A 26,975-nucleotide genomic window follows, 5' to 3' on the forward strand; every position below is an offset into this window, starting at 1 on the left:
GCATAACATAATTTGATCTCCCATAAACTCAACAAGTTAACTCCTGACATATCTTATTGACTCAATAATCATAACTTTAAACTTAATTCAACAAGCATAACATAATTTGATTTATCTCTAATAAACATATTTTATGTCACATTGATTAAAAAATAAAAAAAAATCAATATATACCCTTTCTCATAAAAGATAAAATTGTAAGGACTCATGATTGATCACGAATCATCACGTTTAATTAATGATGACAAATGATGAATTATCAATCTCCCATAAACTCAATATGAGACATCATATTGACTAGATAATTATAACTTTAAACTCAATTCAACCATCATCACATAATTTGATTTATCTCTAATAAACATATTTAGTCTCGCATCACGAAAACTAATGTCTTATCACCAAAGACCCTCTCCTAAAATGATAAAATTATAATGACTCAAAAAAATAGATAATTTCTCATGAGTTTCATGTTAAACCGACAAATGATGACTTATCAATCTCCATCAAACTCAACAATAAGTTTAACTAAATGGATTATGTGATGGTTCAGGGGACATCACATCTAACCAATATTTCAATCATGTGGCATATTAAAATAAATCCGATTGCCAATTTTGCAACCACTAGTTTGGCCTCGCCCACTTTAACATGATCCATTTCATTCTTTTCGATGGTCTATATGAGATGGATGTGCGTTGTTCCAAGTCATATAAAGGGTCAAAATTTGACTTCATTATATTGTTAAATAATACAATTAAAATCACAAATATTAATGAATAGTATGAGTTAAGAAGAAGATACGTAAATATTTTATAATACATACCATAACATTAATTGTAAAAGGACACTTGAAAATACTTATTATCTTTGATGGATGTATGTGTAATTTTGTATCCCACAAGAGGCTGCGATCGCAAGTCGCGCGAACCTTCCAGCGCAAGAACGTCCATTCCTTCGCTTCCAAGAAATTGGACCGAGACAACGCGGTTCAAATCAAACATAGCAGATGGACCGGTCCATTGCTATTTTAACATATTTATCTGATTTCATATATTTAGAACATAATATTGTCATAGTAATTTGAAACTTTATTTTTTAAAATAAATTATTTTATTTTGTATTATTATGTAAGAAAAATCTTTGATTTATTTCGATCGAAAGGGTTCATTCGTCATCCGAATCATAAAAACGAACTGAAATTAAATCGGGGTTATCTGAATTTTTGACTTAGATGTTATGAAATCAATGCAATCGATCTATGAGAAGCTCGAATGAGGGGATGATGGTAGTAAGTTGATATGATTAAATTGGATGGTCAACACATGACATTTACGAGAATAATCGATCAAGACTTGACACGTAATATCTAAATTGATCGTAATAAACAATTGGTTAGATAATAATGTGTGTGATGATATCGTGTTACTTAAGCTCAACGTAATCGATGATGATGTAGCATCATGCAAGCATATCCGATTAATACGATATCAATACCCAAACTCGAGCATAAAAATGAATGATCCCTTCTAATATGACACATACGGGGAATCTACCATTATTCACAACCACATTAGTATCTAGGACAATATGCCTCGATCAACACTATTCCTACGAAGGCAAGGTAGCACCGACGAAGCACAACATCATCCTAGAGAGGTCGGGATGACGCCGAGCGAGTACCACACTGACCCACAAATGTAAGGTCGGCACGATGCCGACCCGCAAAGGCTGGGACGACGCCCACCAAGCACAAATCCCCTTAACATGACGTCATCCCGCAAAGGCTAGGATGGTGCCGTACATCGCACCGTCCCGTAAAGTTCGGGACGGTGCTGATCGTGCACGACGCCAACCATGCACAGCGCCAACCAAGTACAATGCCGACAGTGATAAAATAGCCCAGGTACGACCGATTCCCACGACGGAAAGATAAAAACCCCTCGAGGGGTCCATCGGTGTGAGAGCTCTCTCTGGCCACTCAATACTAATAAGATCTTTGAAGGGGTCAAGGTCGGGAGCCCCTTCTTGACCCCGACCTGTGTGCAGGAACCGGAGCTTGAAGAGCAGGCAGTCAATCCCAGGGAGCGTTCGACTCAAAAGCCAGAGCTCGAACCCGACCCACTGGAGGTGGATGATCTTACGCATCCGGGGCTGAATCAAACCGTGCCAGCTCACTCTATCATGGTGTAAAGGATCACTATCACCTTCAAATATGTGTTTACCATTGAATATTCACATAGACTTTCTTCCCAAATTATTTATTAATTAAGTATCGTACTAACATTGTCATGAATATTGTTTGCTAAAAAAGGATCTGTTTTCAAGAAGATGAGACGGAAAGATGCGATAATTTCACTCTACCCTAAGAATGGTTAAGAGTACATGAAAGATATTGCCAAAAAAACACCCTTATCGCTTCTTAGTTATCATAATAGCCATTTTTATATTAGAAAGATGATTGACAAGAAGTTGGCAATGGAGTCCGACGACTGAGATACTAAGAGATCATTCATCTACATGAGTTAAATCTCCATGCCAATTGTTGGAACTTTGATGACCATATAAAACAGTAGTGATAGAAGACTTGATTTGGGCTTATTGACTCAAGAAAGTATTATATATGGTTATTATTTAATATAATATCAACAAGTCACTATTTAGAGGGGCAAATCCAAATATAATTATTAAGGTATTTTTTACTTGGATTATAAATTCAATTAAAAGTACATAAACTTGTATGTCACTTTAAACTCAACTTTATGGATCAGTATATAGTGTGAATTAGTTCAATTTTCAGTTATAATATTTTTTGGATAGAATTATTTTATAACTAATATATTGATTGTTTTTGTTCCAAAACAAAGATAACTATTTAAAATATTTTCTATTTTATATGAGTTAGTTTCTGTTGGGTATTGAGTTTATTTATCTCAATTATAATATTTTTTTGATTGACTTATAATGTTTGATGAAACTATAAGGCATGATGTAACTGACATAGAAGTTTCACCATTTAATTGTTCTCATTCCTAAACCAATAAGGATGCCTATTTGAAACTGTTTTTATATAGATGAACTGATTTATATTAGATTTTGAGTTATTTACTTTAGTTTTGTCTATTAAAAATATTATAATTGATAATATAAATTTCATTAACAGATTTACCATCTATCTTTATTTAATACTGTTCCATTTATCTTAGAGGACATTTCAAATATTACAATAAATGAGTGGCACCCTTTGGGAAATATGAAAAAGAGATATCCTCTGAAAAGAAAATTAAATCTTAAAAATATTAAGTTTTTCTCGAAAATTCACCGAATATATATATATATATATATAATAATAATAATAATAATAATAATAATAATAATCGAATCCGATTTTATCCGAATATTCTAAAACATTATTGGAGGGTTCACTTTTCTACGCTAACAAAGAAGCAGGTCACCACCTTTGTTACCTTCGTTGTTACTGGAGATAGCGGTGGTACCAGAAAAGGGACCCACTTCTCTCAGGCCTGGTATACTGTCTCTCAGCAGAATAAAAAGGACACTGAGGGGGCGGCCGTGTCGGTTTGTGTGGTGGAGGTGACGAGGAGATCCACTCGATCGCGCCACTTCATAGAGATAGGGAGGAATCGATGACCGTTGGCGGCTTCCTCTCGCTTCGCCAATCGTGTCCGTCCTTCGCCGTTCCCATCGATTCCAGGAACGGGGCAGCCGCCGCCGCCGCCTCCAATCCCCGCGCCCTCCGGTTCCGTCACAAGTCCTTTCCGCGCGCCACCTACCTCCGCGCGCCGCGTCGGGCAATGGATCCTCCGCGATGCCTCGGGTCCAGTGACCTAGAGGAGGCCACGGACGATATCGCGGCGGCTGCGACCCTCCATCGTGGCGTTCCTTCTGACTTGGTTGAGAAGATGATGTACGATGCTCTCGTTTGGAGCGCCCTCCACGGTCTCGTCGTCGGGGACAGGCGCGTCCAGGTCTCGTCTCGGTTTTCTCCACGCTGAAATTTGTGTTTGCTTTTGCAAGATGAAATCTTTGTCTCCCTTGCTGTTTGGTTCTCTGATTATTATTAGTTACATATCTTCAACGAATTCACGCCTCAGTCACAAGACTTCATCTTTTGTTTCCTTTTACAATGCCATGATTTCTCACATGTTAGGTTATATGATAATTCTTTGTATTGTGAAGGCTTAACCATTTGTTCTCCCTGTATTACTGTAAGAAAAAGAAGACAACGAAAGATGGTGATTGGAGTGATCGCACTTCCTCATAGATAAACATACTTGTCGAGTAGACTGTAAATTCACCCAGTTTGTGTTCATAATCTTATCTTCCTTTTTATTCTTTTATCTTTTTTCAGATTAGACACGTCCATTGGGACTCAGTATAGGAGAGTGCGTTGCAGAATAAGTGCCAATTTCTGTTCATGTTGACTTCGGATGAAATCTTACTAGGCTTTCGTTGCAAAAAAGTAGAAGATTCTGCAGTATATTGATTTCAGCACTTTCCTTTTGTTGCGGTAGAAATTTTTTTTTCGTGAATCTTGATTATTATGTGAACCGTGTATGCTTAACAAGTTTTCTGCCTTCACATTCCTGATAGGATTTAATATTCTTTTGCCCCGCTTCTTTAATTTTTAGTGCAAGTAGTCTATTGTTAAGATGCTTCTGTAAATTTTAATGTTGACTAGTGTTGATATCAGATGCAAAAGAAATATGGAATTACATAAACCTGCAACTCATTGTTGGATAAATGTACAATGCAGAATTCAGGAACTGTCCCTGGTGTCGGTCTAGTTCATGCACCATTTGCTCTACTGCCCATGTCATTCCCAAAAGCCCATTGGAGGCAAGCGTGTGAATTAGCTCCTATCTTCAATGAGCTTGTTGACCGTGTGAGCTTGGACGGAAAGTTTTTGCAAGATTCTTTATCTAGGTTTTCCTCTTTCAGCAGCTGAGCATTATTTGAATTTTGTTATAGTTCTTGATTGATTACTAACTGTTCTGATTTTCAGTATGACTGATGAATCGTTAATTCTGGTAATTGTAGTGGTTGATGACTGTGTTATTTGGACTTAGAAGAGCAACATGAAATTATCAATAATATGTAATATCTGAATCAAGATTCGTCGTATCGTACTGTACCGGTATTTCGACCCGGGCTTGGTACGGTACGGTACCGGTGTACCGGGCGGTACATCAGGGTGTATCGAATAATTTTATATTTTTTATACTGTAGCACTGCTACAGTGCTGTAGTAAAAAATACTGTAGCACTGTAGCACTGTAGCGGTACCGGGCGATCTGCGTACCGGTAACCTGTCGGACCGGTACGTACCGCCCGGTATGGGCGGTACGCTTTAGTATGACAGACCTTGATCTGAATACCTACAAATAACAATAATTGGCTTGTTACAGATAACCAAGGATGGTTACTTCTTCAAGTTCAGCTTTAACTACTAGCATGCTGAAATTTTCTACAATTAGTAGTTTTGTGATGAAGTTTTAAGCTTAAGGAATATTGTTCATATCATAGAACATTTAATTTGCCGTCATGCGTTATCTTCTATCATGTGCTTTGTAGTTTACGTTATAATGAGAATCTCCTTTTAAAATACCATGTGAAGATATTTGCAAATTTTCACATGTTCTTAATAAATCACAATTTTTAAGAAAGGTTCATCAACAATTCCGGTAAAAATGCATTCTTTCTAGCCTGCTATTTCACAGCGAACTACACATATTATTCCAGGTAGCCTAACTTGTATATTACTACCTCTGATGCTAGTTGCTAAGAATATTTAGGAGTTGTATATACATGCGGCATGACTGGATTAAATATGATGGGTGCAGCTAAGGTTGACCGCACACATCTTTCAGATTACTAATTTCTGTTAATATTAATGTATATTAGCTGCTAGTAGAGGGGGGTTGGTCCTTGGAGTTTCTTAGAGTAATTTGATGGAACTAATTACCGACTCTGGAAATGGGCAGATCTAAATCCTGATCCAATCAGCCACATAACCTCAGTGATTATCTCCATCGAATTATTTGCATTCTTGACTCTACCTATTGATATATATGTTCACCTCTACCTGGAAGATATTAATCTATGCAGTTGTGAAAATGTTCAGTAGCCCAAGATTTTTATGCTTTCGGGTTCCAGTGCATGTATACGCTTGGTTCATATCGAACTAGGTTTTGTGCCCATTGTTTAATGCTCTACATATGAGGTTGAGTTAAATCTTTCCCATCTACTTAAGTTTACACTGATGCTCATACAATAGGGTCATTTTTCTGTGAAATTATCCAAAAAGAATAATTGGAAGTAGGTTCCCTTTAACCAAATGAAGATTAATAAAAAGTATCATACAAGGATGACACATAAATAAGTTCAAACCAAGATTTAGGTTTTTGGTTTATTTGCCTTTAAAGAGTTCAATATCAGTGTCATTTTTCATATTAGTATGTCATGGACTATGAAGAAATATCTTCCTGTCCAAGCTAGTATTTGGCTGATGCCATTAAAAGGGGTACAATTGATATTGAAATATCTTACATGACATAAGGTGATTACATTCAAGGTCATAAGCAAGGTCTACAGCAATTGCCTGCGAGGCATGATGCTGGATTAAGTTGTATCTTTTGCTAATTCTGTTGTTTAGATGTTATTGGTTAACTAAAAGAGGCTTTCAAATGAGAAGATGAATTTGCCTATTAGGTAGCCGTTGGACTTTGCGTCGTATCATATTATGTTATAACGATCTAATGGGCTACATGCATATGCACCAGAACCAAGCATAACAGTGTCTTTGAAAGCTGTTTTAATCTATTTTTGCTAATCCATAATTGGCCACCATGGCCTTGGACAATGTTGATATACAGGTTTATCTGCTAAATTTCATCATGTTAGGTTACTCTATCTATACGTTTTTAATTTCCCTCTGAATTTCATTAAATGATAATAACTTCAACATGCACATCTTTTCTTGCCAACTGTGTCCTTTTCCTCTTTGGAGTGAAGCTAGTTAATTATAGTTGTGTTGATTTTTGAAGTTTGCGCTAAAATTCTAGTCAGTGCAATCAAAGGTGCTAGGCGCTAAAAGACATCAAGGTGCCAAAATGCTCAAGGCATTAGGCACTCGTCTGAGCGAAGCAAGGCATTTGTGAATATTAAAATTATAAAAAATATAATTAAGGAGAAATATGAATACTAAAAATGAGATAATAAACGAGTTCCATATAGAGTGTTGTTGGGGGAGAAGTATGGAGGAAGAAGAGGAGGGAGGGGGAGGGGGGCTATGGTGAGGCTTGGTGGGGTGTGACGAGGAGGAATAAGACGGAGATCAACAACTGGAGGGAAGGATGGGGGAGAAGGGAATGGGGATGAGAGCTGTTGGTGAGGGCTGATGATAGACCATGGTGGAGGAGGATGAGGAGGGAGAGTGCCAATTGGAGGGAAGGAGAGGGGGAAGGGGGGAGAAGCATGGAGGAGGGGGGGGCGAGGGAGGTATCGAGGAGGCTCGATGGGGGCAAGAGAGAAGGAGAAAGAGAGGGGTTATTTGTAGATTATCCCCTATAGTTAGACCTCCTTAGCATCTTGGTCCTTAGACTTAAAAATTTACATTGTAACCCATATAATTATGAAAGTGAAATATCTAACTCTATTTACTTTAATGCCATCAATTTTATCGACAGAAGCACGAAAACGATGGGCAAATATGTAATTTTAATATTTTAGTTATGTTTTCGGTGGTGGTGGACAACGGTACTATTGGGGGTTGCGGGTGGCTATTGTGGATGAGGAGGGAGAGCGACAACGAGAGATGAGGCAAAGGGATGGAAGAAAGAGGACGAGGTAGATGTTGTCAACGTCACTTGGCAACTATGTCAATGCTGACGACATCTGCGTCATCGTCTTCCTCTTCGTTTGCCTCATGTCTCACCACCATTCTCCTTTCTCATCCACAATAGTTACCTGCGGACCCCAGTGGTGTCGTCGTCTGCCACCACCTAAAACATAATTAGGACGTTGAAATTATTTTTTTGCCCATTGTTTTCGTATTTCCGTCAATAAAACCAACGATGTTAGGGTAAATGGAGTTAGATGCTTCACTTTCATAACTATAGGGATTCCAATATAAATTTTTTAAGTCTAGGGACTGGGATGCTAAAGGGATCTAACTACATGGTGTATTCTGTCATTAGCTCCAAAGAGGGAGAGTGATGATAAGAGGGAAGAAGAGACGGGAAGCACACCTGAGCAGTTCAATGCTCGGGTTCAGGCACACGCTTGGGCTGCGCTCACTTCCATTCGCCTACTGGGACCAATTCAAGGTGCTCGAGTTTCGCCTCACTCGAGCGCCTACATGAGCACCCGTCAACAATACTGTGTTTACTGAAATAATTCTGTTTTGACTGAATTTCATTTATATGGCAGTGAAATTCACTTTCTTTTTGGTAATGGAATGCTTAAATACTTTAGATGCTGGCCTTATATTTGCACCCTTGACAAACAGTGAGTTAAATTGTCATGATTGGTTTGCTAATGCAGAACGAAGAAGGTGGATGCATTTACAAGTAGACTTCTTGACATCCACTCGAAGATGCTAGAAATAAATAAAACAGAAGTGATTCTCTCACCTCGATTGTCAATTTCTCTTATTTTTGTCATAAGTTAATTGATTTAGCAGTGAAGAACAGAGAATTATGTGAACAAATTTTAATAGAAGAGTTCTATATTTTTTTTATTTATTTCTTATGCTTTGATCTAATTATATTTCACCAAGTTTTCAGGATATTCGTTTGGGTTTGCACCGGTCTGATTATATGCTGGATGCTGAAACAAATCTTCTTTTGCAAATAGAGTTGAACACCATTTCATCTTCATTTCCTGGTCTTAGTTGCCTAGTCAGTGAGCTTCACAGGTTAAGTACTCTCTAAATTCCTTGCCGTTTTTTTTAAAAAAAATTTGAGCCCATGTATTTCACAGAATATGCATCTAGATTACCATGATTGTATAAACTAGCAGCTTGAACCAAAAGGTTGTCTTTCTTGTTTGGTAAACTTGATGGGCAGAGTTTGCAACTACAAGAAGGAAGTATTATTTTTTTTTTTGTGTTCTTGTTGGTTCTTATGGTCTACCTCAGTTCATTATGTTCTATCATGTTGTATTTGTCTCATCATTTTTGTACAAGTTGATGGGCAGAGTCTGTAACTACAAGAAGGAAGTATGAATTTTTTGTGTGTTCTTGTTGGTTCTCCATTCTCATGATTGACCTCAGTTCATAATGTTCTATCATGTTGTATTTGTCTCATCATTTTTGTACAAGTTGTAAAATCCCAACCTTTTGCTACTGGCTACATGGGTCTCATCTTTTTTCCATCACATTCGTGATTTTGGTCGTAAAATTTTAAATCTTCAGTACAATTTTTTGCCACATCATCTTGGAATCTTTCCTTTGCCACATACTTGGTGTGATTCATCTCTACTATTTGTCACTCTTATCTTTCAGTAAGATCAAATGTGGCATTTATGATTATTGATATATCTAATAAGCAGGGTTCTCAATTTTGATGTGTATCGCTCAGTACGGGTGGTACATACTGGTCCAAGAGGATACCAATACGCGGACCGTCCTCTACGTGGCGGTACCAGTGTCTTGACCGATACTGAGGCGTATCGATTGGTACTGAGGCATACCAACCGATATCGTCTCGGATTTCGACCATTACTGAGTCATACCGGTCGGTATGCCCTGGCGTGGTAGATGGAGGTATTTTTAAGGTTTTAGGGTGTACCGATAGTACACCCTAGCATACCAATAATACATATTGGCACGTACCATACCGAGCAGAGTTCGGTACATTGGTACAGACCGGTATTCAAAACCCTAGCAATAAAAACAATTATTACAATTGTGAGCATGGATCAGTTAATTTTGAAGTGTGTTCCGAAGTAAAACTGATGATAAGTGAGATTAGGATAGAAACGTTAGAGCAGGATATGATCATCTTAAAAGTACTAGAATGTGACCCGTATAATCAATTCAGGGCTTTAAACATGATCGTGTTGCCTATTCATATGTTTTTTTCTCACATGACATGAGTGGTATGTGCTAATATCTTTTGGCGTTAATAAGGTTTGTACTTTTTAAATTAAAACTGGAGTGAGACAGCTATAACTACCAACCAAAACATCCAATCCAGCTATAATTTTCATTTCCATTGTGGTATTTAGGTACCATCTTAAGATTTTGATTGAGTGGGATATGAAAGATAGGAGCTTTTCAAGCGTTTCTTTTGTTAAATTTTATAGCCTTCAATTCTGTTATATGGACTGTCTTCATATTGTTGTTATATATCAACATCAAATTAATGTTGGAGTAAGGTAACGTAAGTAAAAGGATTCTTTTGAGGTTAAAAGGATCCTTTGTTGCTAGCTGAAGCAGGGTTTGAAATGGAAAATTGTTAAGTGTGCATGGAACAAAGAAATCAAGTGAGGGTCGCGTGAATCTTGAGATTATTTATCTGAGTATTTCTCTAGGGACTTTCATAAGATCCCTGCTGCATGCTATCTAGATAACTTTTTTTTTCCAATTTGTCCCTCCCATTGGAAGTTTTATGTGATCTTTGTACATATTACAATACATGAGGTTGACAATAAGTGTCATTTCACAGAATCTTACTTAACCAATATGGAAAGGACCTGGGATTGGATTCAAGAAGAGTTCCTGGAAACACGGCTGTAAGTCGATTTGCAGAAGCATTAGCAAAAGCATGGAATGAATACAATAATAGCAGGTTTATTACATGACACACATTTATTTATTGTATACATGTAATTAAAATAGACTTCCCTAATTCACTTTTGTCTTTTTATTCAGTGCTGTAGTTATGGTCGTTGCCCAAAGTGAAGAGCGCAATATGTATGATCAACACTGGCTATGTGCTGTTCTGAAGGAGATATATCCTTATACTATTGAGTATTGACACATTTTCCTTCTCATTTTTGGTATAGTAGGTTCTCGTCATATTATCTTACTTCGAAATCTCACTTTGTTACATCATATCACATGTCTCTGTCAAAAGATGGAGTTTTTTCCTTTCTTGTTTAAGTTGGTTTTCATAGATTATAAGATATCATTTTAGTTTTTTTTCTTTTGGTTGACATCTGGAATAACAATTATATAGTAGGCTTTTTTATGTTAATAACAGGGTACTCGCAAACCATAAATCATGCAGATGCATTGTTGCAAGAAAATAATCTCTTTTTGTCACTTAAGATAAAATGTGTCAAAATATGGGGTTTCCCCCTTTTTATCCAGGATTATCATAGATTATAAGAGGTCACTTTTTTTTTTAACATCTGGCTTGACATTTGGTTTATTGGATTAGCATTTCATGTAGTGTCATCATCAAGTCCTCTGCCAGCACATTTTTCTTAACATTCTAACACACATGGCGTGGCCACTATCCGCAAGACCTTATCAGAAATAGATACGCAAGGACATGTATTGCCTGATGGATCACTTGTAGTGTATGTACTTTTCCCTATTAAATTAGCCAAGTCCTTTATGGAGTTGAAATTAATAAGAGTTTTATTTGCATTAATATATTGCCATTATTGTCCTTAATGCAGTGATGGACAAACAGTTGCTGTGATCTATTTCCGAGCTGGTTACTCGCCAAATGATTATCCTTCAGAAGCAGTATGTGATATCGTCTAGTCTCTCTTATTTAGATATCTTTGGTTTTCTGTTGTGATATGAGTTGAAGTGATTTTTTGTAAACTTTTATAATGGTATTTGTGTGTTTTATTTACACACTCATATCACAGGAATGGCGAGCAAGGTTTTTGATGGAAAAGTCATCTGCTATCAAGTGCCCCTCAATCTCCTACCATTTGGTTGGAACAAAGAAGATTCAACAAGAATTGGCAAAACCAAATGTCTTGGAAAGGTTTTTCTTGCTTGTGTCATAAATTATTTGGCAAAATCAATGATTCACAAATTTTTATTATATCTTATATCTCATCTGTCATTGCCATTCCTTACTGCCTTGATAGGGCTATTATATGAAGCTAGGTAATCACACATTTTCCTTTTGGTAGTTTTATGTTCTATATTTTTACATTGTGCAATAACTTATCTTACTAATCTTAGAACCAAAATCCCCATGTTTAGAACAATGCAAGGTGCATTGAATTGTTATTGTCTTTACCAGTTGATGGAGATTGTTTATTCTCAATAAATTTAAATAAGACACCATATTCCTAGTGAAAATTTATTGTTCAATCACTATGAATACTCTTTAAGATTGAATTTAATATATATGATTATTGGCACCATAAGCATACTACACCCTCGCTAGCAAATATGAAAGTATCTTTTTTGGTTTCTTCATTAGCAATCATATCTCTCAGGTTATGTTGGAACCCATGGTTTGTTGCATACAACGTTCGTCGTACCACGACGTAACGCCAGTAATGGGCGGTATGTATCAATCAAACAAGGGATTGATATGAGCGGTGCATGCTAGTCTATCAGTACACCACATTATACCGTGTGTCGGTATGTTGGTACGTACCTTACCGATGGTCAGTCTATCATGAACTTAGCTGGTTTTGCCTAAGTCGTGCGGTACCCTTGCGTGTCCGTCTGCAAAGGGTCGGCCTCCTCGAAACCTCTTATGGTCCCTTAAGGACCTGCAAAAGTGAAGACAAGATAGAGGAAGCGTTTAGCTTAGGATCCCACAAGTAGTCCTTCAGTAAACATTTAATAGGCAATTCAAATTACAAACTTAAACTTCGTAAATTCTAAATGGTCGTGCGATAAAGGGTCTAAAGTGGTACCCCATGGTCAAAAGTCTCCACAAGTGCCCATATGACATTGCTATGGAACAAAGCAAACACTACCCAAACGCCTATCCAGTCATGTGTCGCCCGAGTAGCTCCTGGTGCTATGTCGGTTGACACTCCGCACCACTCTACAGAGATAGAAAACCCCCAAAATGGTTGCTTGGATGGTTTGTTTTTGGGCAGTTTTGCATATGCGCGACGATTGCACACAACTTGCATATACAAGCCTATCACAGCCATAAAAGCCAACTAAAATGGGGTCGCCAAGCCTACTATAAGCCCTCTGCATGCGGTGCAAAGCATGAATAAAACCGATAGACACTGACATACATGAGCATTATATCGAACATCTTGTTTATATGTTTGTCCATGACAAGTCGGTACATCAGTACAGACCGGTAAGACGAACCATGGTTGCATGAAGAAGTATATTATCGAATTCGAGAGATAAGCACCAAGATATTATTGAAGATGCTAGTGATCTGACATTGAGACATCTAAACTGCCTGTGAATTAGCTAAACACCAAACTGGGTATTATGCCTGCATATGATAATTTAGAAGTTTTCCTTGTTCTGATCAAATGAAGCTGGTCAAATTTGTTGATACAACTATGATTATATTCTCGCGGCTGTTAAATTAATCATATCTGTGTTGTTTGCTTCGTATAGTAAATGCTTTTGCTTGCTCAGTAATTTTTAGCTTGTGTTGCAGGTTCCTTGATACTGAGGACATTGCAAAAGTGCGGAAATGCTTTGCAGGGTTGTGGAGTTTGGATGATCCAGATGCTGTGAAGTCTGCTATAGAAAAACCTGATTTGTTTGTTCTCAAACCCCAACGAGAAGGAGGAGGTTATTCTTTATTGCAAGTCTCTACTTGTCTTCCTATTTCTCCCACCTCCTGACAACTTGGTATGCTGTAAATCCACTTCCAGGAAACAACATTTATGGTGACAATGTAAGGGAAACATTGATTAGGCTGCAACAGCAAGGGACTGAGGAACTTGCTGCATACATTTTGATGCAGAGAATATTTCCGACAGCTTCTCTTGCTTTTCTGGTCCGAGAAGGTGTTTGGCATCAGGATAATGCAATTTCGGAACTAGGAATATATGGTGCCTATTTAAGGTATTTAATGCTTAAACAGCCTCCATGTTCCCTTGTTGATTGCTCTTGAATGCCGAGTAACATGGAATCATTCCCAAATGACAGGAACAAAGATAAAGTGATCATGAACGATCAATGTGGCTATCTGATGCGGACAAAGGTTTCATCATCAAATGAAGGTGGGGTGGCAGCTGGATTTGCGGTTTTGGATAGTATTTACCTGACATGATGACACATGTTTATTAAGGTAATCACAAATCTAGTTTCTGTTGTATGATTTGCATGATAATTTAAATAATTGGAATATTGTTTTGTGTGGTGATGGAAACTGTTTACCAGTTTAAATAGACATAAGCATCTGGTACAATCTACAAGAACTTGGATTACTTCCTTCAAGTCAGTTCCTTACATTGGCCATACACTTGAATATCCCATGTGGAAATCGATCTAATCTTTCAGTGCCCCGCCCTCAGGTCTAGTTGGAGCATTTTAGAACTAAACCAAAATTTCAGTTCTCCTATAGGGCCCCTAATTCCCTTAATAAAGGGAATTTGATTAGAATGTTCTTGGGATGTGGAAAACCACATTTGAAAGAATTATGTGATTGATGATAAGATGGTAACATAGTTGATCCCATCAACTGCTGCAGGTTATCATCGGCAGGGCCTGGGAGGAGTCATTAGTGATTCTTCAGGATGTAAAAGTACTCCACGGTTTCTTGTCTTCTACAAATCACAGAGAAGCTTGATTCTTATTCTTATGAGAAGGTTCAGCTGCATGCACTCAATAAATTCTTCCAGAGCCGAGCATCCTTGTGACACCACTGGAATGACTTGTGACCAGAAATTAAACTCTGGCTAAATGAACAATTCAGAGCTGATTGTATGCTCATGTGCTATTTTATTTTCCGGGATGACTTGAAAACTAATATTTGGTGCTCTCAAGGGCAAAACCAAATGCTGACGGTAACAAATTGTTGTGTGTGCACACATCTGGGCCACTATTATTCAAACAATTCTTCAAGTCATGTTTGGCAAGCAGGTATACATACGTAAACCATATGGATGTATGAACTACTGAATAGTGACTTGTTTGCGATTGCAGCACTCACCTCTTCTAAAAGTATGATCAGAGGTTTGCAGCTCAAAGGCAGATCTCCAAATGAGGACTTCGCCATTGCTACAAAGAGCGGCATATGAAATCAAATTAAGGGGTCAAGAATCAAGAATGTGTAATTACCGAAGCAAAGATTCATATCAATGGAGTGTCATATGATGCATCTCCCGGTCACATAGAAACCTGCACAAAATAGATCTATCAAGGGTGTGCCAAAAGTAAGTCCTTATGTCGTAACGCTTACCCGTGATGCGTAATTCATGCGATTATATTCAATGGAAGATCACCAGTTCTTCTACGATGTACTAGCAACGAGAGAGAGAGAGAGATCTGATATTTGAACTTACAGATCCTACTCTACTCCACAATAAAGAAATCCATAGTACCATCCTAACATCGCCATAAGGCCGTAACACACACGATAAACCAGTCAATTGTTATTTGTGTTGGCACACCCAGAGTTTATAATGCTCGAAAGTAGGCCTATAAATTTCACATATAAGCTCACAGCACCATATATGATATAAGCAAATCTGGGATCTTGCTCCTACAGTGACAAAATTTGACGAAGATGGGCAAATTCTTAGTGAGGGGATACTTGAAAACACCATTAGAATGCACGCAGATAACAGATGTAAATGAGAAATGAATTACTAATGTAGAGCATTCACTCTGTAATCGCTCAAAGAAGCGCCTTAAGCATGCATGTTCTTCTCCATAATAGGAACCAGAAGCTGAAGGACTTACTTTTGGCAGTCATTAGACATCCTCCCTGATGGTCATACCAAGCTTGCAACACTGCAGGGGCATTGAAAGCTTTAGCGACTTGTTGTAAGATTTCATTTGACAACAAATTTGAAGGCTCCAGAGATCAGTCATACCTAGGAGGTAGGTCTGATGTCTGGCAGATGAAATACTTGTGGAAGAATAATGAGATGCTTAAGATCACAATCTGTGACCTGCAAAACTGGCTGAGCAGCATCATTAGCATATGATACAGACGCTTGCATGATACTTTGTTCCGCTCAAGGGTGACCCTAACTAAGGGGGACATCATATGAATAAAAAAGCAACTTACATACATGATTGATATACAAAAGGTTGTTCATCATCATTTTCGAGATAGGAAAGCACAGACAAACTCTTGAAAGATGCTCCTACAGGACACAGGAAACAAAAAAAGGAACAAAAAAACCAAAAAAAAATATATAATACATTTCTTTCAGAGATCCAATTGGTTCCCTTTTAAGATGGGTGGAACCAGATTCACAAGACTGTGTTGATATGGAGTGCTTTTAACAATGCAGTGGCCATTTGCTTGACTAAAACTTGACCACCAGAACGCTGCCCATCTCTCCGTTCTTCAATCAGATTCTGGAGCTTTTGAGGTAGGTCATTCTCTACTATAAGTTGCTTTGGTCTAGGGTGATGTTCGTACACAGCCTGAGGTAGCAAATAAGATAGGACCAATGAATACTGTGATAAGGAGCAAACCAAGACAAATATCTAATTGAAGCCTCTTAATTATCTGTTCAGGGAGCCATCATTTGGCTAGTTCCTACTAAATTTTAGTTTTCCACTCAAATAATGGCTTTTCCTGTTTTTCTTATACAATTCTAGCTTCTCTCTTGCTGGCTCTGCTGTTTTATCCAAAACTCACCCAAATAGTTACAAACACTTTTCTGGCCAAGCTAACAAAGATTACCTTTATCAGTTTTAGCAGATTAAGACGAGCAATAGCGTCTTGATGATCAAGTCTGGCTACTAGCAATGTCGTCAAACCATTGATGGCCATAGCTGTATTTATTCTGGATGATTTCCTGCATTTTCATTTGTGAATCAAAAGACAACAACCAGGAAAATGGTAAGAAAGTTCTGAGTTTAGGGAGATTAGATCAAAGCTCAAGAATGAAAATAATCTTTATGTTTCTTACGTAATTATCTTCCAGAAAGGCTCCAGTATGTGTACAAAATATTGTTCTGGACAGTTCTGGAAGAACTTCACCAATTTCTGAATCGCTTCCTTCTTCAGCAATGCTTGTTCTACTTTTCTCTGGTCATTATCATGTGCCAAGCAGACAGCAATTGAATCCAATGCTGTGCCAGACCAAGCTTCGTCCTCCAATAGGTTCAAGTACACATCCAATCCTCCATGAGCCCTCAATTGCTCTCTTGAGTTTCGAGATGCATGGGCCATATCACACAGCAGAGGCAATGCACATTGCTTGAGTGGCGAATCTGACATAATAAAATTCATCAAGTGTGGAATGATTCCATTTTCTGCAGCCTGTTCTTGTCTCCTCTTGTTTATCTTGCAGAGGTTGAAGAGTGCATTGAGGACCTTCGAGTAACAAAATACAAAGTTAAAATAGCCACATTTTGCACCAAAAGAGAATCAGAAGTTCCACTTTAAGAACCTTAAAAAACTTTCCCCCATTCAAACCCATATAGTAAATGACCAATGGATTGTGCATTGGGACACAAAAGATCAAGAGAAAAAAAGGATAACTACCAGAATAAATGGAAGAAATCTCAATTTTCAAAGTTCAAGTGCTTGCAGCCTCATGAGGAGTATATACAAAATACAAGTTATTCAGAGATAAGGTTGCAAGGATGATCTAATCCTTGTTCACAATGGAGATTTAGATCAAATAATCATTTTTAATGCAGGATTAAGAAAACATGCCACATCAAATCAGACCCTAGGTCAATATCATGTGACAAAGAAAGTAAACAATGTACTTGCATATATGAAGATCTGATGCTGCACTTGACTCTTCTATAGCATATGTTGTCAATGCTTGCAGAAGTTTGAAGGAAAGTTACAAGCCTTGATTACAATCATGAACTCAAGAAACAAGCATAAGAGTGTCTGGTTTTGATGGATTCTAAATGCAAAACAATTTCACAGAAGCTAAAAATAAAGAAGGAAAAACAGTTAAATTTGTATGTGGTTAGCAAACTTGCAATAAATTACTTACTTCGCTATGTATTTGAGAGATAAGAGGTCCTTCACGGAGTTCGAGATTTGGAATCAGATACTTGATTGCATCAGCGCGCTGAAGACTTTCCAAACAATTTGGATCCGTTGACAAATGGTTGATACATTTTAAGATCTACATTTTAAGATAGATAAATCCTGTCAGAAAATTGAATTAGTAACCTAAACAAGTAGGAGCTATTAACTCTCATTGAAGTTCAATGTGACCTTCAGAAGAATAGGAGGTTCCATTTTATTGAACATCTGGAGAAGGCGAGAAAGCAAGCTTGGGCTACACATGTAAGACTTCACTATAGTGTCAGCTTGTGCAAACTCTAACAGAAGATCTGCTACCTTCTCAAGATATTCCCTTGCAACATCAGCATTAGATGAAGACACCATCTGCGACAGCAATCCAGACGAAGTAGTGCTACCAGGTCTAGCATTTAACACGCCAGATCCAGATAACACACCAGATGTTGCCTGTGATGCTAATCCAGATGTAGAAACTCCTTCATTAGAACTAGATGACCCCATTGTGGGTAAAACCTTCTTTGTTGTTTTATTTGAAAGCTTCATATTAGGGTCTGTATTACCAATTTCTCGTCCATGTCTAGAGACCTCTGCAAAATAAATATAATATCATAAAAATGAAGAGACTACATATTTATCAAGTGAAATAAGGTCCAGAAGAATATAAATCACAGTTCAGTATACATAGGAAGCACCAACTGGAGTTTCAAGACTAAAGTTGTCACGACCGGGCCTGATAACATAATTGGTTTATTAACTTGGTTGAGCCTGGATTCTGATTCCCTAACTCAAAATACTTAAGCCTATGTTAGCAATAGTCCATCTATCAGACCCTTATAAGCTAATCTAAGTCTTCGCCCACTCCACTAAAGTCCTACGTCGGGGGTGTTAAAATCTATCTCACTTAAGGGCTTGATGTCCTCATCAAAACCTAACATAGCTGAAAATCATGCCTTAGTATAGTGCATAGCTCCACATCGTGATATGCTCTCCAATTCTGTCCACAGGTAGTCTTTTACTAAATCTCTCACTGTGCCCCAATAATGTAAATTCTAATACCAGTTATCACAACCCGACCTGATTAAATAATTTGCTTATTAACTTCATTGAAGCTAAATCAATAATTCAAAATATTTGAGTCCAAGCTACTGTCAGACTACTTCTGATGTGGGACTAAATTGGGGTGTTACAAAAGTGCTACTAATCGTAGAAATTTTTACTAATAAATTATAGAAATAATTTTATGAACAGAAAATGGCAACATTTGCCAAATGTTGGAGTCCCAATTTCCAGGCTACTTTCACAAATAAACCCAACAATATAAACATATACATAATAACTCTTTATACAATTTACACTATCTTGGAACATCAAAATCTTTATACCCAAAGCTAGATATAAACATTTCACAAATCAGTATATAAAGTTTAGAGATGTTAGCTAGTGATGAATGATCCAAATGCAGATGTGTTCGGTTATGGTTTGCATCCTTCTTAAATGGGATCATGATGAGAACCATATGAACTGGAAGGCAAAGACAGGTTAACAAAATAACCCATACCAGTTATACCAGAATTTAGAGTTTAAGCATAATGCATTCATATTTTCTCAGGAGAAATAAAATTTGCCTGTGACTCTGTGCTATAATCAAGTTTAAAAAAAGATCCATCAGCTTGCCACCAGACTTTATGGAGCAAATCTAGTTCTTAATACATAAATTATTCTTAAACAGTTAATTAAGCCCAATCTGCATTTCAAATTTCATATGAAGATAACGTACAAGAATAAACAGATATATCATTGACACTTAACAGCCCAGATAGAAAGATCTAAGAATATCTCCATAACTATCTTTAGACTCGTACCCTTTTAAATAAAAAAATCAAATTAAGTGTTAAATGTATGCACTTTAAGAAAGAACTAGAACAATACCTGCAAATTCTGCCATCAGAAAATCAAGTTCACCATTTGTCCTCCTTTCAGTTGAAGCATGTAACAGTGGCAATATGCTTTCATGTCTTTCCAATCCAGAAAGATGATGAACATAATCAAGTTGTCCTGAGACATGACGAGAAGGTGGTTCCTTCTCCAGCAAGCTCAAAAGTGGACGAATTTGATCATATTGAGATATTAATTGGCTTGCACCACCAGAGTGGCCATTTGATGCAAATTCCATATGCTTTGGAGGCTTATCAGTAGAACTTCTACCAGCAGAATTTGTACCCCTTTGATGCCTAGGTAAGTCAATATCCACACGAGAAGGTTCATGATCCCACAAACTAAAATGTTCATTCTCCTTTGAAGCTTCCAACATAGCATGACTTGGATGATTCTTATCTCCTCCAAATAATTGCTTGTCCAACTGGGTAGCATCTGTCCTCTGAGAATAAGAAGCTGGATTCTGCACTTGTTCTATAGCTCCAGATTGAAAAGGATGCTCAAGCCTAACCTTGGAAGCATCAATTTGACCCAAGTTGGAGACTGCTGAATCAAACTGCACAACAGAAGGACGATTAGGGGGTTCTAATGGACCAGATCTTGGTCTTGGAGCAGAACCATTCGGTGGAAGAGATACACCCCCACTACCAATGGAGGCTAGCCGAGTTGCCTCATTCAAGCTGTAAAGTGTGTTAACAAGCCTAAGAAGTATGCCGTTCTTTGCAGCAATGCGACAGAAGTCATTCCTTGGGGTCAACTGTTGAAGCTTAAAAACCTGCCAGATGCCATCTATGGCAAGATGAACCATTTGTCTGATAACAGAGAGAAAATTAGCAGAGGTCGTACAACCATACTCAGAAAATGCATCAGATAAAGGATGGTAACAACCTGTACTTTGCATAGTCAGCCTCAAGAAAGCCCACCAGAACAGGAATTCCTCGGCATGCAATGAACATTTGCAATGTCAAAGTGCTAAAAGAACATGATACCATCAGTTGGAAATAGCAGAAGGTAAATTGTAAAGGTAAACGATATATGGAAGTGACATCCTAAACCTGGATTGACAAAGCTGCTCAAGAAAAAAAGCCGCCTGCATACGGATTTCCCTAGGACGATCAGGCACAGCAAAGTTCATTACAACTGGAATCTGCATATACCAAATAAGAGATCAACTCCATAACTGGCATTTAAACATATCCACAATAAAAAGAATCTTCAATATATAATCTCAGGAAGAAGTGATCTTACCAGGCCAACAAGACAGGCATTTTCTTGAAAACCAATATTATCTTTGATTATATGATTGATAACTTGAAGTACTGAACATATAACCTGTGGAGGCCACAAAGATCAGTTCTTACCAAGAATGTAAATGGACTAAGTCATTCTAATGATGCTTTATGAATTTCTATCATGTAGCACACAAAAGTTACATGGTGAAGTACAAAAGTCTAACAAAGTAGATGTGCGAGCAAACGTACACGGTTTTTAGGGACTTCAAGAAGTTCCATGAGTGGAAGGAAACCATGCTGAGACATGTAAACATGTTTCTGCTCAGCGCGCTGAGTGAAAAACACCATAAGCTTCTGACAGGCTGACAATAGCACATCTTCAGATGCTTCAGGCTTTAGCAAACCAACTATTTTGCTAAATTCGACAGACTACATAGAAGAGAAACAAAATAATCACCAAGGATAATAAAAAGATATATAATTTAGATAATAAAGGAATATATACTTCATTTACACTGGGATAAAAGTTATGCAATCAAAGAAAAGTATTCAGTCCAAAGATAATGGAGTAGTAAAGCTTAATAGCTTGTAGCATGTACTAACTGCTGATTAATGAAAGCTAATTTCCGTCTAATAATCATAAATTTCCTAAGCAGAATCAACAAGTGAAGGGGTAAAACTAGATGTGTTTTTATATGTCCAACATATTTTGTTTGATTTTGAGAAAAAAACGATGCTACAAGTTCATACTTCTTTAAGTTGATGGTAAAGTATTTTCCATGACATGCATGCTAGTATGCTACCTAAATTGACCTTCTACGTGCAAACCAACTTCAAAACACGAAACATTACCACATCATGGCATGGAGGTATGCCAATATCTTTTTGGCATAACATGATTCCATACTATATGTCAGCACCTACAGAATGGATCACCACAATGCATGCCGACACCTCATTGGCATGCTAGATTCAACTTGTTGTTGACATGTTATCAACAAACCATGCATTTTCAACAATGAGAGCATAGAAATCATATCAAGAAAAGCTCATAACTAGTATATGCTGAACTTCTGATCCTTTTTGTTGAAATTTCTGATCACTAAAAATGCTTCCATAGAATATAACTTTTCTACCATAAAATTCTAGTTCTTACAATAGAGGGTGCAAAAGACAACTGTAACTCATATGGCAAATCAAGAAAATTATGTCTTTGCTTAATTTAAGAAAATAAAAGAAAACAACACAAAAATCAACAAGACCGAGAGATCAAAGTAAATAAAAAAGGTGGTAAAGAAAAATGGCATCACAAGCAATCTCAAAGACTTCAGAGAAATTTGAAAGCCACAAAAGAGGTGCTTGTAAGTTATGTCATTCTTTTTTTTATCTAATAAAAAACTTTAAAGGTGCAAATGTGCAATAACTGTTAAGTGCCTGGAACCTATAACTAAACCATCTTCGTGAACTAGAAGGTTTGACTCTAGAAACAGAATGAGCACCTGAATGGGAAAAGTGTTATCTGCTGGCAGATTATCACCGAAGACCTGAGAAAAATATAACACGACAGCTAGTAATCAAATGCTTCCTTGTAAGAAAAAAGAGTATCTTTTTCAGAAATCAAATTATGAATGTCCATAAGACTTGCTAATAATGAGTGCATATACACAGAAAACGTACCGAACCATCAAAATCAATCCCATCTTCTTGCAAATTCATAACAAGTTGTAAAAGCTTCCCACTGCTGTTCTGTGCTGGTTCCATTTGCTTCTGAGCCATTCTAGCTTTGAGCTTTTTTGCCAAGTCATTTTGCTGACCAGTTGCTGATGATGAAGCTTCAGCACCTTGATCTTTTTGTCTATCTAGTGGCTGAAATAAATCATCCAAAGAAGCATCTTTTGGTGTGTCACTAAACCTACTAAGCTCATTAGCTCCATGAGTAATTGACTGCTTCACAACCTTTGAAATAGGTTAATGGACAAATGAACTAGGTTAGCAACAAAATATTTGATTACATTTATAAAATAATAACACAAACTTGTGAAAATTTATAATGCCCAAAATAGGCCATCCTGAAATTCATTGGGTCAAATGAAAGATTAATAAAAGATAAATCAAAACAAAAATAGCAAAGATGCGACAATGTTGTGTCTGCAACTTGACTATGTAATCTAACCTTCTTTAATATGCAACACTATTTTGACCAAGTTTAGTTGTTTCATCTGGACTGGTATGAAATCGGTAGTGCATATGTGAAGCAGTAAGTAGACTGCCCCCACCCAACAGTCCGCTCCGACTTAATTAAAAAAAATTTAATTAAAACTTTTAGGGCTTATGTTCGTGAGCTCTCTTCGCCCAAACAGAATCCCTCCATGTGTTGTTTTGCTTCTGTTGTTGCCCATAAACACTCGCCACTTGTCGTGTGCCACCGACAAGCATGCTTCCTCCTCTTCTTCTACCACCTCCTCACCTTCCTCTACCTCCTTCCTTTCGCTTCCTACAGTGCCTCCTCTTCTTCCCTCCACCTTCTTGCTCCTCTTCCCCTTCCTCTTCTCCTACTTCCTCTTCAAGTCACAGGTACCATGTGTCAGTACCGACCAGGTCACCGTACTTACCCAAAAAAGTGATCCTCAACTTAGACCAAAGATGAGCATGCAAAAGATGCCAATCAATAGAAATAATACACAAATGAAACCTCAAGGGAAAAGATAGCTTCAAAGATTTGTAACACCATAAAACAAAAGCCATTTAACAATATCAGAGAGGTTTACAGAAGAGATAACAAAATAACAGTAAAGAAATTAACATCTCACCTTCTGAAAATTGTTTCTCCCAACTTTAGATCCAAAGGAAAACATGCTAGATTCATCAGGACTTGTACCTCCTTTGCCTTCTGGTGCTACTGGACTACCTAAGTTTGCTTCTTTAGCAGGAGACTTCAAAGATGGCTTTTCATAGATAACTAAGGTAGGATCTTTAGCAGAAAGCACATCTTCTGCTCTATCTTCAACACCGTTCCAGCAGGCATTCTGAACAAGACTAGAATTTTGATCCCCATCAGAACCTTTAGTATGAATTGCATCAGTAGCAAAGTGCTCTTTCTTAGATTCTTCCTGGATCATGAAGAACAAATTATATCATTTTTTTATATTGTTAGAACTTAGAACACTTAGAAGTCATAACTCAATTTAAATTATCTCCTTAAAAGGTATAACTGCAAACTGAGAAGACCTTGAAATTAGATCAATTCTTTGGCTTTAATCCCTTGACAATACATATGAATTAAAGAATCAAAAAATTGGAAAAAGGACATACGTGTTCAAGATCAGATATAGCAATCTTAGTCTTCTCTGCTGATGGGCTTTCACCGCCATTATGATTATCCGCATTTGAGTTGCCATCACTCAATTTGGTATCCTCCTCAATGTTCCTGAAATTTGTACAAGTAACTGGACAAATTTGTAAGTGAGTTTCCAGAGGATCAAAGGTCACTTGTTATTGCAGTTATAATGTGATATAGTAGTTTAACTCAGTTATATAGTCTAATATTAAAGAATGCATCCAGAAAGCAGAAATCCAGCAACCTTCGCATATTTGCAAAGTTTTGTCAATGTTGGATGATCAAATACATTAGTCCAATTCTTGGACTTCCAGTCTCAGCAATTAAATGGTTTTGACAGAGTCAAATAAAATCTTGAACTTTCAGCCAAATACTTGAAAATAAAAATTATAAATTAGTAAAGAAATTTAAAACTTTACAAAAAAACAAAGAATGTTTTGAAAAATAGGTGAGGTCTTTTGTTAAATAAAATTTTGATCCCCTAATTTTATGGTGAAAGTTCACCAATGTCCATTGGTAAATGAGTGCACTGTATGCACACTGAAAAGCGGGTGCACGCCATACTGACGTGGGTGTATGTTTAAGAATCCTATAGGTGAAAATTGGTTACTAGGGTGTAAACATCACAGGGGCTAAATGTTGTAAAGTCAAAAATTGACAATTTGTACAAATAAATGTTAAAAATAAGTAGGGAGATGAAAAACAAATACCCCTTGTTTTCAATATTATGTCTAAGATATTGTTGAACTAGAAAAACCTTCAAAAGTTGGACCACATCTAAGATTATGGCATATAACTAAATTTGGCAGTACATATACTTTAAACTAGTAAAAATTGCTTCCTAGACAATCCTTCATCAAAAGCAAATTAACTAAAGAATGTCAACTGCAAAGCTTAAAATTGCATATTAATGCTAAATTAATTAGTTTCGGTGATATAAAGTAGAAACCACTGGAACTGTTGGAGACAACAAAACAGATTGAGTCCAACACATTCCAGCCAAACCAGATGGATTTTAACAAAACTCGATACTCACTGCAGAAGCTTCTATATTCCGTATAGAATCGTGTGCTCAACAATTGTAACAATAGAGTTAGTATTAATCAGCTCTGTTGGTTTATTTCCAATTAGGCCATCCAAATTTACATAAATGGAAATTGACCTAATTAATAAACTCCATTCAGGAGTATAGCCCATGAATTTTGACCTCTTACCAGTCTTGAACATACTATCAATGGGAATCTCAAAGAGAACTGGATAAAAACAGAAACAATTAGCAAGTCACGTAGTGGTCATTTAATTCAAAAGCCAACCCACTTACCAATAACAAAGCTTCTCATTTAAACAAACAAGAAAACTAAAACATGTGGTAAGGAACTAAGAAACTAATTACTTATTAGAAGTTTTAAGTTCTCAGATCACCTTAATGGGAAAATTTACAATAAAACTGCTAGATTGCATTATTACCTTATACTTCCACCTGTTTGTCGCAAAGATGAATGCAAAGTTCGCCTTGAGTTTTGGATCCATGGATGCAATAGCAATGTTTTTGCATCTGGTCTCTGCATTGCATCCTGAAAATGGTCTTTTAAGTAAGAAGCAATACTGAAATGGGGTATAGTTTCCTTAATGCAACAATTTTATCTACCTTTTTGAAACATTGACGGAGAAAATCAGTAATGTCAGGTGAGAGGCCCTCAGGTATGGGAGGTTGCACGTCCTGAAAATTATATTAAATCATACATATATATGCATCATAACATTTTTTTCCAAAGAACAACATAATAGACAAGTAATGATACATGCCAAAATGGAATAAGGAACAATATGCCCAAGTGCTATGTCAACCATATGGCATAGTGTCTAGAGGATATCTGCAAAACATGCAAGTACACATTTGTAGCTAGGTATATAAGCTCTGCTGATGCCTATCCACCTGTAACAGCTTATCTGAGCCTGGAATATTAAGGATAAAGAGAACAGAAAAGGAAAGTACATTTAAAAGGCTATAGGGAAACCTTAGAGGCCATCCATTTCCTTGAGGACACATACATATCTATATCTAAATAATCAGCTACAGCACAAAACTTTAATTATTCTTATCCCAATAGATGCATCGTTATTATATTCTATGCATCACAATTCCAGTATGACAACAAATTTGATCAGTACGTGCAGGCATTTGTTAGTACCAAAATTTACTCACTTGGGATTACCATTATGAAGCACCTTTAACGTGAACGTTATATATAACAAGAAATAATGCATAACTCTTCAAATCCTTGATGGGTTTCTGATTTTCATTCTACAAGCTTGAAGCTTTTGGCTTGTGACGTGTAAGTGCACAAGCATCAAAGATCATGTC

General features: G+C 37.1%; 2 protein-coding genes across 3 annotated transcripts in view; one reads left to right on the forward strand and one right to left on the reverse strand.

Moving 5' to 3' along the window:
• Nucleotides 1–3,587: 3,587 nt before the first annotated feature.
• On the forward strand, nucleotides 3,588–15,001 carry LOC103971843 (glutathione synthetase, chloroplastic). 2 transcript variants are annotated; one of them, XM_018821000.2, is made up of 13 exons: nucleotides 3,589–3,989; nucleotides 4,778–4,947; nucleotides 8,565–8,640; nucleotides 8,807–8,937; nucleotides 10,691–10,813; nucleotides 10,897–10,977; nucleotides 11,469–11,549; nucleotides 11,652–11,721; nucleotides 11,850–11,971; nucleotides 13,583–13,719; nucleotides 13,803–13,995; nucleotides 14,080–14,221; nucleotides 14,624–15,001. In XM_018821000.2, the coding sequence occupies exons 1-12, from the start codon at nucleotides 3,648–3,650 to the stop codon at nucleotides 14,201–14,203; spliced, it is 1,650 nt and encodes a 549-aa protein (XP_018676545.2). In that variant the 5' UTR covers nucleotides 3,589–3,647; the 3' UTR covers nucleotides 14,204–14,221; nucleotides 14,624–15,001. The 2 variants fall into 2 exon arrangements, with proteins under 2 accessions (XP_064988189.1, XP_018676545.2); XM_065132117.1 differs by lacking the exons at nucleotides 8,565–8,640; nucleotides 8,807–8,937 and having other exon boundaries at nucleotides 3,588–3,989.
• A 1,147-nt stretch (nucleotides 15,002–16,148) lies between these two features.
• LOC103971844 (MAP3K epsilon protein kinase 1) overlaps nucleotides 16,149–26,975 on the reverse strand; it is a 32,444-nt gene continuing 21,617 nt past the window's right edge. The window contains exons 9-24 of the mRNA XM_009385977.3: nucleotides 26,259–26,330; nucleotides 26,078–26,184; nucleotides 24,586–24,700; nucleotides 24,084–24,383; nucleotides 22,951–23,229; nucleotides 22,773–22,817; nucleotides 21,523–21,702; nucleotides 21,290–21,373; nucleotides 21,097–21,188; nucleotides 20,930–21,013; nucleotides 20,036–20,853; nucleotides 18,299–18,693; nucleotides 18,072–18,206; nucleotides 17,025–17,431; nucleotides 16,796–16,910; nucleotides 16,149–16,533 (exon numbers count right to left, since the gene is read on the reverse strand). Of these exons, the coding sequence (XP_009384252.2) occupies nucleotides 16,357–16,533; nucleotides 16,796–16,910; nucleotides 17,025–17,431; nucleotides 18,072–18,206; nucleotides 18,299–18,693; nucleotides 20,036–20,853; nucleotides 20,930–21,013; nucleotides 21,097–21,188; nucleotides 21,290–21,373; nucleotides 21,523–21,702; nucleotides 22,773–22,817; nucleotides 22,951–23,229; nucleotides 24,084–24,383; nucleotides 24,586–24,700; nucleotides 26,078–26,184; nucleotides 26,259–26,330 (3,405 nt within the window). The 3' untranslated portion in view covers nucleotides 16,149–16,356. The remainder of the gene's footprint in view (nucleotides 16,534–16,795; nucleotides 16,911–17,024; nucleotides 17,432–18,071; nucleotides 18,207–18,298; nucleotides 18,694–20,035; nucleotides 20,854–20,929; nucleotides 21,014–21,096; nucleotides 21,189–21,289; nucleotides 21,374–21,522; nucleotides 21,703–22,772; nucleotides 22,818–22,950; nucleotides 23,230–24,083; nucleotides 24,384–24,585; nucleotides 24,701–26,077; nucleotides 26,185–26,258; nucleotides 26,331–26,975) is intronic.

This window comes from Musa acuminata, chromosome BXJ2-11 (genome assembly GCF_036884655.1).
Source record: "Musa acuminata AAA Group cultivar baxijiao chromosome BXJ2-11, Cavendish_Baxijiao_AAA, whole genome shotgun sequence".
Lineage (NCBI taxonomy): Eukaryota > Viridiplantae > Streptophyta > Magnoliopsida > Zingiberales > Musaceae > Musa > Musa acuminata.